The sequence below is a fragment of the Rhinoderma darwinii genome, chromosome 2 (genome assembly GCF_050947455.1).
Source record: "Rhinoderma darwinii isolate aRhiDar2 chromosome 2, aRhiDar2.hap1, whole genome shotgun sequence".
NCBI classification, from domain to species: domain Eukaryota; kingdom Metazoa; phylum Chordata; class Amphibia; order Anura; family Rhinodermatidae; genus Rhinoderma; species Rhinoderma darwinii.
Window position 1 is genome coordinate 465,906,070 of NC_134688.1, and position 21,191 is coordinate 465,927,260.

Consider the following 21,191-nt stretch of genomic DNA (forward strand, 5'->3'; position numbering starts at 1 on the left):
ATGTCGGCTGGCTCACACAGAGGTTGCCACTCCTCTCTGCTTTAGGGGTACGCCCTCTTTAAATGTAGGCTCCCTAATGGACGTCCGGGTGGCAGCCTATCCAAAACGTTGCGGGGAGACTACGCTTACTCCACCCACCAATCCCAATGCTGTCTCTCATGGGGAGGCCATAGGCAGCATCCACCTGACTACAGTAGCACACACAAGGACGCTCCTGCCCATTACCCGCTGATCACGGATCCTTATTGGCTTCAGGGCCCTCACGTGCCCTCTGGCACTTCGCAACACTTGTGCCATAATGACACCACAGCAGCATCTCTCTTTACAAATGAGCCGTATCTATTGCACTAAAACAGGTGGAAACAGCCGCCTTTTAAGCACTAAGCACCGACCCAAGCGACCACGACATTTGTTGTTCTGATTTGGGTCGGGTGCCCTGTTGTCATGAAGACCTTGTTTGTATTAAATCACTAAATACTTTGATGTCACCACATATACACATATCACTGCCACTATTCAAGCCAGGCAGGATGTAGATATTGTTGTAGATGGTGATTTGCATCCACACAAGGTCTCCATGACAACGTTGCGCCTGACAGAAATCAGAAGAGGACATGTGATCAGAATCCCTCAGTACTGCAACCTCAGGCTTCGGCCTGTAATTCCAAGTTACCATATCTCAGCTTAAAGGGGTTGTCCAGTCCTAAAAAAATTTATGTTACTCAGGATAGGCCATCAATATCTAATCGGTCGGGGTCTGTCTTCGACACCTCTACCAATTAGCTATTTTGAAGGGGCCACAGCCCTTGTACGAGCGCTGCGTCCCCTTCATTCTCTTTACTGCTCACACTCTGAATCTCCGACACACTTGTTCACAGTATTACAGTCTATTCAATTCAATGGGAGAAGGTTGTAATACTGTGAACTACCGCTACAAGCGTGTCGGCGATTCATAGTGTGAGCAGTAAAGGAAATGAAGGGGAAGGAGCGCTCGCCCCTTTAAAACAGCTGATCGGCGGGGTGCAGGGATAGGCCATCACTTTTTTAGGACTGGACAAATATAAAAAAACACTTTTCACATTCTTAATTTACTCTAAAGGAGCTTTTTAAGAAAAATCTCGGGATTATGGACCCGATTTCTTTATGGGCTTTCAGGCACAAAATGGTCAGTTTTCCCCTGAATACAGGAGATGTAGCACTGATTAATTAGGCAGGCTTGTTATTTGGGAGTCTGGAAAAGCAGGGTGACAACATAAGGCTTCAGAGCCACGTTGCATATTTTGTTCTGGAAAATAAGCCGGAAACCGCACGAAATTCGCAGGAAAAATACCGCACCTGAAGGTCAATTTACATCCCGAAAAATAACGCAACGTGGGCATGAGATTACCTGGAATCTCATTGACTATGCTGGTACTCTATTAAACTGCACGTAATACGCATCGTGTGCATTGACCCTAAAGGTTAGACTTTGGGCACATCAGGGGAGAATTACTTCGTAAAATCCATCAAAATTCTGGCACAAAGTGTGCTAGAAACGTCGGGTACATGGCATGTGCCAAATTTCTTGCATTTTTTTCACCTTCCTCTGCAAATTTGAAGTGTGTTTAGAAAAGGGGGCATGACTAAGATGAGTCTAGAATAGCACAACATATAATAATGATGTTTACCATTCTTTTGGCACAAAATTCTGATGTAACGTACGCCAGCTAAGAGGTAGTATAAGAAATAGAAAAGTAACATGTCTAGTGATGTGCGCTAAATTTAACATTAGGCATGTGATATTGTGATAAATTTGGTGGTTTTTGCCTGTCTGGTTTAGTTTTATCCTGGGTAAATTTAGAAGAGAATTAATAAATCTGCCCGGTGTTTTTGTTCATACCTCTTTAGGTAGATTTTTTTGTTAAAGAAAAATAAAATAGTGTTCAATTCCCCTGCAGCGCCACTACAGGAAAAATTAAGCATTACACAGTTTCCAGTGAAATCAATGGGCTGCACGTGTAATGCACAAGCATGGGGGGTCCTCCAGGACAAGAGAGACTCTGTTCTAGCTGATAGATTGAGGTATTTCTTGTAAACAAGACAACCCTTGTAACTCGGCACTACCAGGCATTTAATAACACACAGCCACCGCAGCTCAGCAGATCACGGGGGAATATGGAGATGCCAGTGTAATGGCAGGAAGGAGGTGAAGGGAAAGTGAGCCCTAATCTACCCACCGCCCTGTCCCTGCCTACTTGCAACGACCCGCCCTAGGCGACGGGGTACAACTGGGCGGCGGTCCCTACGCTGTCTAAGTGCACGGGAGAACAAACAGGGAACACGCAAGGGAAGGGGCAGTAGCCCACGGAACGCCGCGAGGAAACGGAGCGGGGAATGAGTAGTCAGGACCAGGATGAAGTGGAGTATACCAACGTGAGCACGGAGAAGGAAGCAAGCCAGGGGCAAAGCGAAGCAGGTTAAGCGGAACTGCAGCAAGGCAGAAGCACGGCAGAAGCAGGCTGGAGCAAGCAGCAGTAGGGCCAGGAATCCAGAAGAATTACAAGCACTGAGGAAGAGAACACGGCAGGTAATAAAGGACAGGGGGCGGAGCTAACTCCGACTGACCAGGCCACGATAGGCTCTCCCACTCCTGAGCCTGCCACCCTGGTTGGTGGGAGACGGTGTCAGTCTAACAGGTCTGGCCTCAGGTGTGGATTGATTAATCCCAGGAGTATACCTAGACGTAGTACCTGGCAGATCCCTAACAGCCAGGCTGCAAACCAACATCATGGGGGGCTCTTGTTATACCTCTTTTGTATACATCCCTGGTATTAGTTGCTGTTCACTTAGAACATTCACCAATTAGGATCCCAACAAAAAATATATATTTCTCTCTGGAAGACCTTGCATTTCTGTGCATTACATGGACAGCCCATTTATTTTAACCCCTTCCCGAAATTTGACGTATCCATACATCATAGCCGGGTAGGGGATGTATGGAACGGGCTCATGGAGTCAACCTGCTCCATACGAAGCGGGTGTTGGTTGTATGTTACAGCCGACACTTCACAGTAACGAGCGGGATCGCGCTCAAACGCAATCCCGCTCGTTCAACCCGTTAAATGCCGCGGTCAATAGTGGCCGCGGCATTTAAATAGTTAGAAAGAGAGGGGTGACCCCCTCTAGCAGCTCATAGCGCCCTCCGCAATGCAATCGTGAGGTGGCTCTGGTTGCTATGGCAGCCTGGGGGCCTAATGAAGGCCCTCAGGTCTGTCATCTTTGTGCCTCTGCAATAGAAGCCTGTCAGAATCACGATATACTGCAATACATTGGTATATAGTTCGAGCAAACCAACAATCGCTGGTTGATGTCCCCTAGGGGGACTAATAAAAAAAAAGTTAAAATTAGTAAAATAAAGTATTTTTTTTTTTTATCTAAAAAAAAAAAGAACATATTAAAAGTTAAAAAAATACACATTTTCCCCCTAGAGCATTGTAAAAAAATAAATAAATTGACATAATTGGTATCGCCGCATCCGTAAAAGTCAACTATTACAATATATAATTATTTAACCCGCACGGTGAACGCTGTAAAAAAAATTAAACGCCAGAATCACAATTTTTTGGTCACCTCATCTCCCACAAAAAATGGATTAAAAAGTGATCAAAACCTCGCATGTACCCCAAAATAGTATCATTAAAAACGACAGCTTATCCCGCAAAATATAAGCCCTCATACCACTTAATAGAATGAAAAGTAAAAAAGTTACGGCTCTCGGAATTTGGCGACACAAAATAAATTCCATTTTTAACACTTAGTTTTTTTACTTGTAAAATATAAAAAAAACGATATATATTTGGTATCGCTGTAATCGTATTGACCCACAGAATAAAGTTAACAAGTTGTTTTAAATGCACAGTGAATTCCGTAAAAAACAAAGTACAAAAAAGCCATGGAGGAATCGCTGTTTTTTTCATTTTCTACCCCACAAGTAATTTTCCCCCCGTTTCCTAGTGCATTATATGGCACGAAAAACTAAAACTCGTCCCGCAAAAATCAAGCCCTCATAGGACTACATCGACGGAAAAATAAAAAAGTCATGGCTTTTGGAAGGTGGGGAGGAAAAAATGAAATTGAAAATCTGAAAAATGGCTGCGGCTGGAAGGGGTTAATGGTGACCATGTAATACTTAATTTCCACTGTGGCGGCGCTGCAGGGAAATTAGACACTTGATGCTGGGTTCTCCAACAAATCACAGCTGATCGCTGGGAGTCCCAACAACAAGACATCTTGTGATTTGCTCATTTTCAGGGGGGGCAACCTTCTAACAAAAAAGAGCCAACCACCCCCGAAAAATACATACAATTCGCCCACTAGCCCTGCAGGAGGCATGAGAACAATCCAGACGCCTATGGCGGCAGTTTTTATCTCGCTAGGCTATACAAAGCTGCGTTCAACGCTGCATAGAAGTACACAGGGGATATAATTCTCTGCAGCATGATGCAAATAATAAAATTTTTATAATATAATAGTACAAGTGGCTCCGAGGCGGAACTTCTCTTTCATGCATTGATATGCAACGGCCGTGTTCACTGCTCGAAAATGTTAACGCATCAGGTCTAATGTGCCCACTCGTGACATATTCAGCATGAATAAACAGCCATGGCCTTGGCGTTTTACAATCTGGCTCTGCTATGTCACCACACCCAGCGTGTACACTTCTGTAGAATGGTTGTAGCTGTAACACAACTCATGCCCGGGCAGCTGCCCCTCCCTAATACTAAAGAATTCAAGCATAAAAAGCATCGGGACGGTTGAAATTTTTGCCCCTGGCAAGATCTGACTTACAAAACAGCATTTTTTTTATTTTATTTTTTACCTCTTGTATTATTGGTGGTTTGTGCCGAGGAGTCATGTCCTGACATTCCGGGAGAAGAACAAGCACCTGCTCTTTTAAGATGTTTTGTATCTTTCTGCAGATCTCTCCTATTAGTTAGACTGTGGAAATCCAGTGTGTGACCCCTACATGTTATTTTTTATTATGCGGAGATTCCATGCCGAGAAATTTCCCCTTATACCATACAGGGGGTGAACAGCCAAAAAGCCGGAGTCGTAATAAAAACACGTTCAGCCGGAAAGGTCTAGTCCTACATAGTAACGCACTGTATATGAAGGTTGTAATGAATGCTCCCGCTTCGCCTTCATATAGGCTGCGCTATTATTACATGTTGTCTTGGGTTTCCAGTAGTAAAGATACAAGTCACTACTTGTACACTGCTTTTTTTTTTTTTTTTTCTGGCAAAACTTATGTAGGGTTCTGTAATGTTTATGACGTTTCAGTGTAATGTGCTAAAAGTACCGGCAGAATGTTTCAGGTTTCTTTCCCCTCCCCCCTTGTTGTGTAATCTTTTTAGACTTTTTATATTTTAGGCCTTGTTCACACGCGTGTAAAAAAAACTGTTGTAGGCACGAACGACGCGCTTTCCCATTGATGTCAATCGGAAGCTTAAATCAAGTGTTTTTGTCGCATTTTTGGGCGCGTAAAACACATCAAAATATGCGTCAAATACACGCCGTGTGAACAGGGCCTTAGTAATAATAATCTTTATATAGCGCCAACATATTCTGCAGCACTTTACAGTTCAGAGGGAACATGTACAGACAATATCGGACATTACATAGTGACAAAACAAATTAATTCAACAAAAGGAATGAGGGCGCTGATTACAAGAACTTACAATCTATCGGGAAATAAGGGGGACACAAAATGTAATAAGCGCTTGTTCAGTACAATAGTCCCCCATCTTTTATACATATGGGCTAGTAACCTAAAGCTGCATGAGCCGGTCACCAGCCGGTATCTGTGTATGACAGACATGACGTGTGTTAGGGTGCAAGGAGTGTGGGGGATACGGCTGAATGATGGGGTCAAGTTCTCACGACTAATGTAATAGGGGGCAAGGATGGGAGTCAGATTAGGGAATGTGATAGGTGTCAGGGTTTGTGGGTATGTGGACCCACTAGGCCGCACCGCCGTAGCGGGGAGGCAGCTGGCCAAACAACAGGGAACCCCAGCAATACAAAGTCCCGCACAAGGGTACCTGGGTAGTCCAGACAGTGGCGCAGCTCTGGCACGGATGGAGATGGTTGCAGCAGGTAACGCCAGACGTGGCGAATCCCTCTGGACGTGGCAGAAGACACAGGATGTGGCGGATGACACAGGATGTGGCAAACAGCAGGTGCAGTAGGATTCGACGCCAACACTGGTATGCACAGGAACAAGAACACAGCACGGGATACAGGAACAGGTAACAGGGCACGGGTAGCAACTGGAACAGGAAACACTAAGGACCATTTGCAAGATGGACTTAGGATATACTAACAACGCTCAGGCAAGAATCAGAAGGTCTGGGGCCTTCTTATAGTCCAGGCAATCATGTGTGTTGATGATGATGATTTTCTTTGTGTGCGCGCTAGCCCTTTAAGAGCGGGCACGAGCGTGCACGCGCGCCCGACGGGACACAGCGGACCGGAGCGGAAGTGAGCGCTGGCGTCTCCTAGGAAGGAGATGGGGACTAGCGCTCACAGATCCATGGCTGCGGACGTCAGGAGGTGAGTAGACCCGACGGCCCACGGCTATGGACGCTACATTAGGTCTGTCTAAAAGATGTGTTTTCAGGGCACATTTAAAACTGTGGATATTGGGATTTAATCTGATTGTCTGGGGTAGCGCATTCTAGAGAACTGGTGCAGCACGAGAGAAGTCTTGGAGACGGGAGTGGGAGGTTGTTGGCAGCACGGGTGGGGTGGTAGACAGAGATGAGGGAGGAGATGTAAGGAGATGCAGCACTGTGGAGGGATTTGTGGGTGAGAGTAACAAGTTTAAATTGTATTCTAATGTGAATGGGCAAACAGTGACTGGCACAGGGTAGAGGCATCGGTGTAGTGGTCCAGTGCAGTGACTGGCACAGGGTATAGGCATATAGAATGCTGAGAGCCTGAGGGGACCCAGGGGGAGAAGTGAGTATAATTCTTTTTTTTTTTATTGTAGAAAGAGCAAGGGGGGTAGTCTGATCAGGAAGGCACGGGCCTCTAACTAGCTGGCAAAGATTTCCACTGTAAGTTATGCTAGTATTCTGGCATAAATGATTATAAATTTGTGGGGCTGCGTTGGCCCCAAACCCTTTGGTAAGCCACGACCTTTATCAAAAGTGGCACGGGCGGCGTCAAAATCCCAAACTTTTGGGCCTTTTGCGACTTTTCTACGCCAGAAAAATAGTGTAGAAAGTTTGATACAGTCCCCTATAGAGTTAAATGATAACATTCTGTCCTCTTGCAGCCACCACTAGGGGGAGCTTACTGCATGACATGTTATTATTGAGTTCAGTGTATAACCGTATGCAGTCAGCTCCCCCTAGTGGTGGCTACAGGAAGACAGAATTTTATCATTTAACTCTGTCTATGCAGGGGATTTGGAGCTCTGTATCAGAAAAACAGCTCGGACCACTATAAAAATATATTAAGAAATGAGTCAGCTCAGAATTTTTGGCCTAAAGCCAAACTGATGATCAAAGGTGGACATTCACTTTAACTGCTGAATGGGTCAGTTTCACCCACCATTGAGAGCAAAGCATTAATGAATTTCAATACTGCTTGTCAGAAAGTGAATTTGGTGTGTTTTCCCTTTAAACAAAGGGCCAGGCTATTATATTTGTAGGTGTTTAGAGTGTCATAGTGACATGTCAGAAGTTTTTATTGGTGGGGGTCCGAGCACTGAGACCCCCACCAATTGCTAAAACGAAGCGACAGAAGCGCTCGTGTGAGCGCTCAGCGGCTTAGTTTCTGTTTGGCCTTTTCCGGAAATCAATGTATTGGAGTATGGGCTCAATAGAAAGTCTATGAGCCCGTACTCAGATGCATCGGCTTTCCGGAAAAAGCCGAACAGAAACTAAGCGGCTGAGCGCTTCAGCTGCTTCGTTTTAGTGATTGGTGGTGGTCTCAGTGCTCGGACCCCCACCAATCAAAACTTCTGACATGTCACTATGACATGTCAGAAGATTGTTGAATGTTTAGTTACCGTTTAAATTATTTAACTTGTATCTATTTTTTTATTACAACTTCCTATGTAGGGCAGTTCACTTTGGAAAATTTACCCACATTTTTAGTGATCGTTCCGTCTTAAACCAATGTTATGATGTCATTCCAGTGATCGTGTCCGTGGTTTACAGTCGTGCCTGTTTTTGCCTGCAGCAATGTCACCCTGGAAATGGCATAAATGTTAGTGGTGGTAGTGCCATCTGTCACCCTGACACTAACATAGACACGTGGGCAAAGAAGAGTATGCATGTCTTGATTTTTGGGTTGGACGGCTTTACGTGCAGGAAAAGGCTATAGAAAACTTTTTAAATGTATTTTTTTTTTAAATAATAATAATTATTATTAACCCCTTGACGCACAAGGACGACAGTGTACGTCATGATGCGGTGGTTGACGTATGGGTGAGCCCGCTCCATACGTTGCTAGTGTCTTCTATGAATTACAGCTGCACTAACGACCAGGAACTCTGATCCTGGCTGTTTAACCACTTAGATGCTGCCGTCAATAGCGTCCGTGGCAGCTAAGCCGTTAGAGGGGGACGGCCCCCTCTGACAGCCAACCTGCCACCCTGCCATGCGATCGCGGGGTGTCGATGGTTGTCATGGCAGCCCAGGAGCCTTCTTTCTGATCCTGTGTCTGAGCTGGTAAAAATGATAATACACAGCAATACAATAATATTGTAGTGTATTGTACTAGCGATCTAATGATTGCTGGTTCAAGTCCCCTAGGGAAAATTATAAAAAAAAAAACAAAAAAAAAAAAAAAACACTTTTTTCCTTTAATGTAAAAAATAAGAAAAATTATTATCGCTCCGTCTGTAAAAGTCCAAACTATTACAATATAACATTATTTTTATTTTTTTTTAAAAGGTCTTCTTTTATTAATTTTTCTCATGGTACAAAAGAACAAAAGTACAACATTGCAATCAAAAACAGACAGAGCATACTGACCAACCAGAACTAGTTCGCAATAACAATCACCATAAAAAATGAGACATTCACAATGCAAAAGCCAGCATTTAGACAAGAAGGATCACATAAGGATATTCGTATATTGCAATTAAAACCGGATCATGAGGTGACCATTATTATTGCCCAGAACAGACAAAACAAACACCCATTCACACGCCAGTCACACATTCGCTCCACTCATCTCTCTGTGCTCCCCCTCCAGCCGGTAAGAAAGAGAAAAAAATAAAAGACAGATTAGATAGCAGTGTCCGAGGTCTCCAACCACCTAGCCCATATCTTCCCAAATTTGTCAGGGCATCTCTTGCTAAGGTATAACTTTTGATACATGGGTTCATACTTATTCACCAATTGCAACCAATGTTCGAGACTTGGGACACACCGTGGCTTTCCATACCATAATCATAACCTTCCTAGCACAAAACAAAGCAAATCGAAAAAATATTTTGTCATAATAGCCTTGTACTATCTTATTCATAATGCCCAAGAGGCACACCTGAGGGGAGAGAACCCAAGGAAACTCAAATTTATCATGAAGAAACTCCACAACCCTAGACCAGAATGGCGAAATCCTAGGACAGGACCATACACAGTGGAGGTACGTGCCAACATCCGACTGACACCTAAAACAGCTATCCGACCTTGAGGCCCCAATTCTCTGGAGTCTAACCGGAGTGTAATAAATACTGTGTATGAACCGTGACTGTATTAAAAAATCTCGTGCACTAATAACTGAGTCAAAGAATGAGAGCTCCACCTCCCTCCACCCCTCCTCCGACAAATCAGGAATATCTCTTCCACCCCACGAACTCCCTATCAAAGGGTCGTTTTACAGACGACAACAACAAGGCATAGGTTTGAGCAAGAGTTTTAGGAAGGTCTGGGGTGCCGAGCAAGTCTTCAACTCTGGAAAACCCCAAAGCGATCATGTCAGAACCAAACTGGGCCGAGCAGGCATGTCTTAATTGGAGATGATGATAAAAAGCCTTCCTCGAGACCCCAAACCTCCCCTCAAGCTCAGAAAAGGAGTCAAAACCACTATCCACAGAGTATAACTGACCTAAAAATCGAACCCCTACCCCAGCCCACATCATTGCTCCCGACAGGGACACCAGGTGAGGCAACCATGGATTGTTCCATAATGGAGTCCTAGGGGAGACAGAAGAATCCGCCTCGTCACTCATTAATATATGCGCCTTCCTCCAGGCACTAGCTATAGTTTTTAACGGTATTGGCGCCCGACCCGAGTGTTTAAACCTATATAATAAGTTGGTAAGACTCTCATAGGGAGTCATGAGTGCCCCTGCTAGCGCGGTGGCCGCATTACTTAAATCAATATCAATCCACCAGTGAGCCAGCACCAGCCGCGAAGCCAAGTAATATAGATAAAGGTTGGGTGCTGCCATCCCCCATGCTCTTTGGGGCCTGTAGAAGACTGAGACTAAACCTAGGTGTGCCCCCCTGCCAGTAGAACCCACGTAGAATCCCATCCAGTTGTCCAAAAAATTGTTTGGGCAATATAATTGGACAAATATGGAGGAGGTAAAGAAATTTAGGCAGATATATAATTTTGAAAAATTCCTACCATATAAGGAAAGGGGAAGGTTCCTCCAAGTTTTTAGCTGTAAAAATACAACATTATTTAACTCGCACAGTGAATGCCGGAAAATCAAGTCAAACACCAGAATCACAGTTTATTGGTCAGCTGAGCACTTACATTTTTTTTTAATAAAAAGTGAACAAAAAGTTGTATGTACCAAAAATGAAACCTCGTACAGCTCGTCCCGCAAAAAATAAGCTCTCTTATTGCTCAATCAAATTTTTTTTAGATTTCCGAATATGGCGTCACAAAACAATTTTTTTAACCACGTTTTTTTCTTTATAAAAGTAGTAAAACATTTTAAAAAACTATATCAATTTGGTAATGCCGTAATCCTTTTGACCCACAGAATAAAGTTAAGTTGTCATTTTTACTGCACAATGAAAGTCGCAAAAAAACAATGGAGGAATCGCAGTTTTTACCTATTCCATCCTACAAAGAATTTTCTTTTCGTTTCCCAGTACATTATATGGTAATTTAAATGGTACGAATAGGAACTACAACTCCGGCAAAAAAGAAGCCCTCACATCGCTCCGTTGATGGAAATTGAAAATAGATATTGCTCCTGGAAGGCGGGGAGTGAAAAATTAAAATGGCTTGGACTTCAAGTGGTTAAATCAATGTTTTTTTGTGATTTTAGTAACTTTTTGAATAGGTTTTATTTATTTTTTACAGCTTTTATGTGTCCGGTATAAATAGAAGCTGTATTGTTCTCTCTTAGCCGATTCCGTCAGTTCAGTTCAGCTGAACTGACGGCTCGGCTGACAGCGGGTCTTGCGTGTCTCTGACACACAGGATCTGCCTAATTTCGATCACATCTAAGTTGATCAAATTTTTTTTTATAAAAGTCAATTCAAAAAGGGCTTAAAATCACAAAAAAACATTGATTTAATAAAAAAAATGAAGGGCAACCACTTTTTTTAAAATGATCTTTTAGGCCATATCAATGTAATGGAGGCGCAAGACTCCCCTCCCCCCCTCTATAAGCCAAAGCATAGAGCCGCTAATGAGCTTCTCTGGAGTTCCTGCGCCTGATTGCATGGTCGCCCATTCTTTGAATGCGTGTCCTGTTATACCTTCCAGCATTTGCCCTTCAGCAGCCACTTTGGAGTGAAGGGGTATTAGTGTGCAGGACAGGTGATTGGTCCTCATTGAAGGTTACCTGAATATTAAGGGGGGTTTTCCAGTCCTAAGAAATTGATGGCCTATCCTCAGGATAGGCCATCAACATCTGATCGGTGGGGATCCGACTCCCGGCACCGCTACAAGTGTGTCGGCGATTCACAATACTAGCAGTGACAGTAATGTAACGTACGAGTGCCGCGACCCCTCCTAAACAGCTGATCGGCGGGGGTGCCAAGAGTCTGACCCCCCCCCCCCAACCAGATGTTGATGGCCCCTCCTAAACCCTTTAATTATTGTAAAATGAAAAATTCTGCAACATTGTTACATATTTGTGTTTCACTTCCATTTTGTTTTCACAACCTCTGATTGCTGTCAGTTAATGGGAACTTTCTTGTTTATATACAGAGGCTGGAAACTGCTGGTCTATATGGGATTTACAGTCCATGGATGTAAACAAGAATATTTTTAGTAGCTGACAGTAAACCAAGATTTAAAAAATGTTTAAATTGGTGAGGAATAAAAACAAAATATATTCGCGGCTGTACATTTAACGTTTTTGGCCTGCGTTTGTCGCCGGGAAAAGCTTTTGACATATATATTAAATGTAGGCTGTGACAGAATCCTAACAGTGGCATCCATTACCTATAGAATATATGGTATATGTTTATAGGTCAGGACACTTTTCATTGCATTTCCGTTAAATGGGATTGATGCAATTATAGTCTATAGGGGATCGATGCCACTGCTAGGCACCCCTTTCATGCATCCGTCTCCTATAGAATATAATGGCATCTGTTTAATGTATATGTCATAAAAAAATGATTGCAGAGCCAAAGACATATCTGTTTAACGGATGTTTACTTAAAGGGTTTTTCCCATATCCTGTGGATATGTCATAAATGTTTCTGATGGGAAAAGCCCTGACTTTGTTCTCCTCTAAAACTGTCCCTGTCACATTTGTAATGATTTGTAGCACAAAACCCACGGCGGCAGCGGCGTTTAGAACGAGGTCGGTGCGTGCTGTGACGGGAGTGGACCAGTCCATTCACCTGATTTGAGTCATCTGATCTCACGTCACTGATGTGGGGTCAGGTGACTGGCCTGTGCCAGCCCGGGAGTGGACCAGTCCGGTCAACTGACCTCATGTCAATGACTTGACGTTAGGTGACTCGGGTCAGGTGACCGGACTGGTCCACTCTCGGGCCGGCACGCACCCACCTCACTCAGACCGCTGCCGCCATACTTGGCTCCGTCCACCCTCCTCCTGCTCCCAAATGTAGAGTGAGTAGGGCGAACGGAGCCCAGAAGCGAATGACGTGGTGGCAGCGTGGTCTGATTGAGGTTGGGCCTGACCAAATTATCTCGCGGGCCTTATAGGGCCTGCGGGCCGGAGGTTCCCCACCCCTGCTTTAAATAGAAAAATCCCTTATATATTTTACAGATTTTTACAGATTTTTACTTGCTCATGAGTCATGTAGGATCAATGGATCAGATTTCCCTTGAGTTTCGTCCTCCTCTATCAACTTGTTAAAAGTTCGCAAGGACATCACGAAGTATATTTAAAGGGGTCGTCTGAGATTAGAAAAAAGGGTCTCCTTTTTTTCAGAATTAGTGCCACTCTTGACACTGTATGATGACGGATCCGGACCTCACAGATCTGTAATATGGCTGCGTGCAGGAGTCCTAAGGTAGCGCTAACCCAGCAGATAGCCATCCTAGTACTACTCGTCCCACTCTGTACATTACAGCAAGAAGTTCCTAACTTTATTTCATACCTCACGGCTGGATTATAATATATATATTTCTCTATACTAAGCTACCCCTTAGTTAACCCGGTTGGGTGACAACTAATATGGCCGACATTACAACTTGTCACCCAGCTTTCAGAGACTCCCCTATTGAGATGGTACTTTCTAAAACATTCACGCAGAATAATGAACGCGCTGCGGATTTTAATATGGGTAGCATGTCTATTAGTGGCGTCGATTCTGCGCTAAAAGCTGCATTGAACGGCGTAGCTAATCCACGTGTGGATCCACTGGCCAATCTGCAGCGGAAATCCAAGTGTCAGCTGTGTATTTCTGCCTTGGATTATTTTAAAATTTCACAACGGATATGTCTATGGCGTTCTGTATAATACACAATAATATAATATTAATTTTATAACATTTCCGCCTCTTTTTCACCTATCTATTAAAAAAACATTCCACATGGAAGTATTACAGACCTGCAATCCTGTAGAGCTGAGAGGACATCTGGAGGATCCCACACACGGTCGTCTTCTATCACAGCATTATATTTCCTGCTTCTGTAGTTTATCTTGTACATGACGTAAGACATTTGTGTTTCTGTTCTTATTTTTCCAGGCTGCTCTGATGATCTCTCTTATTTGGAAATACTACTCTGAGCCGGTGACCGTGTTACCCAGTAAATGGATTGCACCCTTGGAACGTCTGGTAGCTTTTCCAACCGGGATTACAGGTAACATCTTCTAAACATTAACCAAAATCCTATGTGACTCAGGATCAGTACAGGATAAGTAATGTAATGTATGTACACAGCGACTCCACCAGCAGAATAGTGAGTGCAGCTCTGGAGTATAATACGGGATGTAACTCAGGAACAGTAATGTATGTACACAGTGACTCCACCAGCAGAATAGTGACTGCAGGTCTGGAGTATAATACAGGATATAACCCGGGATCAGTACAGGATAAGTAATGTAATGTATGTACACAGTGACTCCACCAGCAGAATAGTGACTGCAGGTCTGGAGTATAATACAGGATATAACCCGGGATCAGTACAGGATAAGTAATGTAATGTATGTACACAGTGACTCCACCAGCAGAATAGTGAGTGCAGCTCTGGAGTATAATACAGGATGTAACTCAGGATCAGTACAGGATAAGTAATGTAATCTATGTACACAGTGACTATACCAGCAGAATAGGGAGTACAGCTCTGGAGTATAAGGCTATGTTCACACGGAGTATTTTGGGGGAGGAATATCTGCCTCAAAATTCCGTTTGGAACTTTGAGGCAGATATTCCTCTCCCTGCACGCCGATTTTCGCGGCAATTATCGCGCCGTTTTTCGCCCGCGGCCATTGAGCGCCGCGGGCATAAAACAGCGAGAAATACGCTTTCTCCTGCCTCCCATTGAAGTCAATGGGAGGTCAGAGGCGGAAGCGCCCGAAGATAGGGCATGTCGCTTCTTTTTCCCGCGAGGCAGTTTTATCAATGGGAGGCGTTCTCGGGCCGTTTTTGCCGAGTTTTGCGACGCGGTTTCCGCGTCAAAAAACTCGGCAAAATACCCCGTGTGAACATAGCCTAATACAGGATGTAACTCTGGATCAGTACAAGATAAGTAATGTATGTACACAGTGACTCCACCAGCAGAATAGTGAGTGCAGCTCTGGAGTATAATACAGGATGTATCTCAGGATCAGTACAGGATAAGTAATGTAATGTATGTACAGAGTGACTCCACCAGCAGAATAGTGAGTGCAGCTCTGGAGTATAACACATGCTGTAACTCAGGATCAGTACTACTGTTCTGACAAACTTATTCCAACTCACTTATGTTTCTGGCTGTGGTCCAGGAAGCTGAGACATGAAGAGCTGTTTGGTAGGTACCATGTTTCCATTAGCTGTACACATCTGTTATGATCGGATCTAAACAGAACGTAGAAGAGCTACTACTAGAAGGCAATGGATACCCTGTTAGGATACGTTGATCCACTGACTTCAGTGGTAAAAATGAGGGAATCCTTTAAGAAGTCCTCGTACTGCTACAGTACCATTCCTAATAATTTCTCTATATTATATTTATATTACACTATACAGTATGCGTATTCTCATACAGTGCCTGTTAATGACCTGTTATTATAGTGATGTCATTTTTAGAACTTTAGGTTGTTGTTATTTTAACGCTTGGCACCGGCCGCACACACGTCCTAATATATAAAGCCAACACTGCGGACAAGATGATTGGTTTGTGGCTACAATAAAACTACGTTCCAGTGAACCACAAACTACTCAGCCAGTTCCGTTGGCTTTCACATAGATTCTTAAGGAATCAACATGTGATAGTCTGCCATTATGTATTGTTATCTGTACACTTCAGCAAAAAGCAACCCCCCAAGAGACAAGCTGAGCAAGAGCAGATGAAGCAGTCCTTAGTGTCCATGCATAGCTATGGTCATGCGTCCTACTGCATGAATGTATCCATCAAACCAGACAGAAGACATAGTCAAAGGATATTATCAAAATACGACATTGTAAACCATACTTTTTGGACAGATATATGAACATCAATTCCATCTCTTGCCTTAGTCCACTGTATAGATATTATAGAGCAGATAAAAAGAGGGCAGAATGAGAGAACTAGGTCAAAAAAGTGTCTTAAAGGAAAAGTCCACCTTAACAAACAATTATTATTGTTTCTTTGCATCTAAAATGAAAAATGAAGCAACTATGCAAATGGTATTTATTAAAAATATCCTATTGTTTTGTGTATCCAACTCAATTGCAGACCTACATATCTCCATGGTAACAGACTACAAATAAACCCTTTTTGTAGTCTGATCTTTAAGTCATTACATGCCTACTGCCATACGGCCATCAACATAGGTATCCCGCAGTAGCCCTAAAGACAAAAAGCTTAATGTTCCCTACAGTAGGGACTGTGATGGTTTCCATATTGGTTGTCACCCAGTTTTCCCTCATATATATATATATATATATATATATATATATATATATATATATATATACATACATACAGTTCTTCCGGAAAGTCCTCATACCCTTCCACATTTTGTTATGTTGAGGCCTTGTTGTGTTTCTACACCTTGATTGGTGTCCACCTGTGGTAAATTCATTTGAATGGACATAATTTGGAAAGACACACCCCTGTCTATATAAGGTCTCACAGCTGACAATGCGTATCAGAGCAAAAACCAAGCCATGAGGAGGAAATAACTGCCTGTAGAGCTCAGAGACAGGATTGCGTGGAGGCACAGATCTGGAGAAGGGTGCAAAAAAATGTCTGTTGTACTGAAAGTTTCCAGGAGCACAGCGGCCCCCATAATTCTTAAATGGAAGAATGTGGAACAAGCAGTACTCTTCCTAGAGCTGGCCGCTCCACCAAACTAAGGCCTCATGCACACTTCCGTCGGCCGTTATTGGTGGTCCCGTCACACACGGCTGCACACGGATGGCTTCCGTGTGCAGCCCGTTATTTGACGGACCAAATTCAATGAGAAGGCCGAGACTGTTCCGTCAAAAACGGGCAGCAGTAGGACCTGCCCTACTTTTGACGGAACGGCCGCACGGTTCTGTTAAAACAACGTAAGTGTGCATGGCCGCATTGAAGTGAATGGACAACAACGGATAGCACCCTGAAGGACAAAACTGAAGTGGGCATGAGGCCTTAGTAATCGGGAAAGAAGGGCCTTGATAAGAGAGGTGACCAAGAACCCAATGGTCACACTGAGCACCAAAGATCCTGTGTGCAGCTGGGAGAAACTTCCAGAAGTTCAACCATCACTGCAGCACTCCACCAGTCTGGGCTTTACGGCAGAGTGGCCAGAAAGAAACTATTCCTCCGTAATAGACACATGAAAGCCGCCTGGAGTTTGCAAAAAAAACAAACAAAAACACCTAAAAGGCTCTCAGACTGTGAAGACAAGATTCTATGGTCTGATGAAACCAAGATTGAACTTTTTTGGCATGCTAAGCATCACGTCTAGAGAAAACCAGGCGCTGCTCATCACCTGCCCAATACCATCCCTACAGTGAAGCAGGGTGGTGGCAGCATCATGCTGGGGGGTGTTTTTCAGCGGCTGGGACAGGGGGACTGGTCAGGGTTGAGGGAAAGATGAATGGAGCAAAGTACAGAGATATTCTTAATGAAAGGCTAATCCAGAGTGCTCTGGACCTCGGACTGGGCCGAAGGTTCACCTTCCAACAAGACAATGACCCTAAGCACACAGCCAAGACAACACAGGAGTGACAGGAGGGACAACACAGGAGTGACGGGAGGGACAACACAGGAGTGACGGGAGGGACAACACAGGAGTGACGGGAGGGACAACACAGGAGTGACGGGAGGGACAACACAGGAGTGGCGGGGGGACAACACAGGAGTGGCGGGGGGACAACACAGGAGTGTCGGGGAGACAACACAGGAGTGGCGGGGGGGACAACACAGGAGTGATGGGGGAACAACTCTGTGAATGTCCTTGAGTGGCCCAGCCAGAGCTCTGAGCTGAACCCAATTGAATATCTCTGGGAGACCTGAAAATGGCCGTCCACCCACGTCAACATCCGACCTGACAGAGCTTGAGAGGATCTGCAGAGAAGAATGACAGAAAATCCCAAATCCAGGTGTGCAAACCTTGTGGCATCAAACCCAAGAAGACTGGAGACAGTTATTACTGCCAAAGATGCTTCACCTAAGTCCTGAGTAAAGGGTCTGAAGACTTCTGTCAATGCAATATTCTAGTTTTTCCTTATCAATAAATTCGCAAAGAAACTAACATTCTGTTCTCACTTTGTCATCATGGGGTATTGAGTGCAGAATTATGGGGAAAAAAATAGATTTTTTTTTTCTTTTAGCAGAAGGCCTCAACATAACAACATTTTAAAAAATGTAGAGGGTCTGAAGACTTTCCGAAAGTGTTGTAACTAAGAAACAGCAGAATTTTTAACAATATGACAGAAGTATTCAAGTGGCTGAATCAACTATTGTCCACACCGAGAATGCTACTTTTCTTTAATAATCGGAATAAGGGATGATTGGTTCAGTCAACCATGGCGCACTCCACTGTATTGTTTTACTCTCTTTTTTTTTTTAACCTCTTTAGATGTTACGTTGCATTTCTATTTCGACATTAAGATCTAGCCCCATTTAACCGGTAAAATGGGTCATATTTGAGATCCGTATCACATTGATCCTAAATAAGGTGGTAATACATTTCAATAAAGAAAATGTAACAAAATAAACGCTTGATCAGACACCATATATTGAATCAAGTTATTCCCTACAACTGTTTTCAGTTCTAGGGTAAACACAGCATTACACCACACAGGAGAGCTAACAGCTCCTCTATACTACACCACACAGGAGAGGTGACAGATCCTCTATACTACACCACACAGGAGAACTGACAGATCCTCTATACTACACCACACAGGAGAGCTGACAGATCCTCTATACTACACCACACAAGAGAGCTGACACATCCTCTATACTACACCACACAGGAGAGCTGACAGATCCTCTATACTACACCACAGAGGAGAGCTGACAGATCCTCTACACCACACCACACAGGACAGCTGACAGATCCTTTATACTACACACACAGGAGAGCTGACAGCTCCTCTATACTACACCACACAGGAGAGGTGACAGATCCTCTATACTACACCACACAGGAGAACTGACAGATCCTCTATACTACACCACACAGGAGAGCTGACAGATCCTCTATACTACACCACACAAGAGAGCTGACAGATCCTCTATACTACACCACACAGGAGAGCTGACACATCCTCTATACTACACCACACAGGAGAGCTGACAGATCCTCTATACTACACCACAGAGGAGAGCGGACAGATCCTCTATACTACACCACACAGGAGAGCTGACAGATCCTCTATACTACACTACACAGGGGAGCTGACAGATCCTCTATACTACACCACACAGGAGAACTGACAGCTCCTCTATACTACACCACACAGGAGAGCTGACAGATCCTCTATACTACACCACACAGGAGAGCTGACAGGTCCTCTATACTACACCACACAGGAGAGCTGACAGGTCCTCTATACTACACCACACAGGAGAACTGACAGCTCCTCTATACTACACCACACAGGAGAGCTGACAGCTCCTCTATACTACACCACACAGGAGAGCTGACAGCTCCTCTATACTACACCACACAGGAGTGCTGACAGGTCCTCTATACTACACCACACAGGAGAGCTGACAGGTCCTCTATACTACACCACACAGGAGAACTGACAGCTCCTCTATACTACACCACACCCATATTTAATACTATGTGGAATGTTTCATGTACACGGGTTATTCACTATCCATGGATTTCTTATTTCAGGTGGTGTAGGGATTACATGTTGGCTTGTGGTGTGCAACAAAGTTGTGGCCATTATGCTGTACCCCATCAGCTGAGACGTGCGGAGAAGACAATATTCCGTCAAGTTCCAGGCTCCCTTCATCTATGTGCATCCATCATTTACAGTTAATGGGAAGTCCGGGATATATGTATTAATTTATGTTTAATATATGATGTATTATTGTGCTGATCCGTCCGTCAGTTCCTGTGTGTGCAATCAGGTCATTATTATATGTGATCAGGCTATTATATGTTTATTATTTACATCACATCTTAAATAAAGCAGAACAACATTGGAATAAATTGAGAGGCGTGTTTATTCTGTCTTTTATGTGCTACATTTTTGTCCATAGGGGGCAGTATTCTAGTAGTTATAATATTGTACATAGAGAACAGTATTATAGTAGTTATATTATTGTATATAGGGAGCAGTATTATAGTAGTTATAATATTGTACATAGAGAACAGTTTTATAGTAGTTATATTCTTGTATATAGGGGGCAGTATTATAGTAGTTATATTCTTGTATATAGGAGCAGTATTATAGTAGTTATAATATTGTACATAGAGAACAGTATTATAGTAGTTATATTCTTGTATATAGGAGCAGTATTATAGTAGTTATATTCTTGTATATAGGGGCAGTATTATAGTAGTTATATTCTTGTATATAGGAGCAGTATTATAGTAGTTATATTCTTGTATATAGGAGCAGTATTATAGTAGTTATAATATTGTACATAGAGAACAGTATTATAGTAGTTATATTCTTGTATATAGGAGCAGTATTATAGTAGTTATATTCTTGTATATAGGGGCAGTGTTATAGTAGTTATATTCTTGTATATAGGAGCAGTATTATAGTAGTTATATTCTTGTATATAGGAGCAGTATTATAGTAGTTATATTCTTGTACATAGGTGCTGTATTATAGTAGTTATATTCTTGTATATAGGGGGCAGTGTTATAGTAGTTATATTCTTGTATATAGGAGCAGTATTATAGTAGTTATATTCTTGTACATGGGGAGCAGTATTATAGTAGTTATATTCTTGTATATAGGGAGCAGTATTATAGTAGCTATATTCTTGTATATAGGGGGCAGTATTATAGTAGTTATAGTCTTGTATATAGGGGCAGTATTCTAGTAGTTATATTCTTGTATATAGGAGCAGTATTATAGTAGTTATATTCTTGTATATAAGGCAGTATTATAGTAGCTATATTCTTGTATATAGGGAGCAGTATTATAGTAGTTATA

The 21,191-nt window shown here is 43.2% G+C and overlaps 1 protein-coding gene across 2 annotated transcripts in view; it reads left to right on the forward strand.

Moving 5' to 3' along the window:
• GET1 (guided entry of tail-anchored proteins factor 1) overlaps window positions 1-20,233 on the forward strand; it is a 67,650-nt gene extending 47,417 nt beyond the window's left edge. For both annotated transcript variants that reach the window (XM_075854612.1, XM_075854613.1), the window contains exons 4-5: window positions 14,136-14,250; window positions 19,913-20,233. In XM_075854612.1, the coding sequence (XP_075710727.1) occupies window positions 14,136-14,250; window positions 19,913-19,986 (189 nt within the window). In that variant the 3' untranslated portion in view covers window positions 19,987-20,233. The remainder of the gene's footprint in view (window positions 1-14,135; window positions 14,251-19,912) is intronic.
• Window positions 20,234-21,191: the final 958 nt, after the last annotated feature.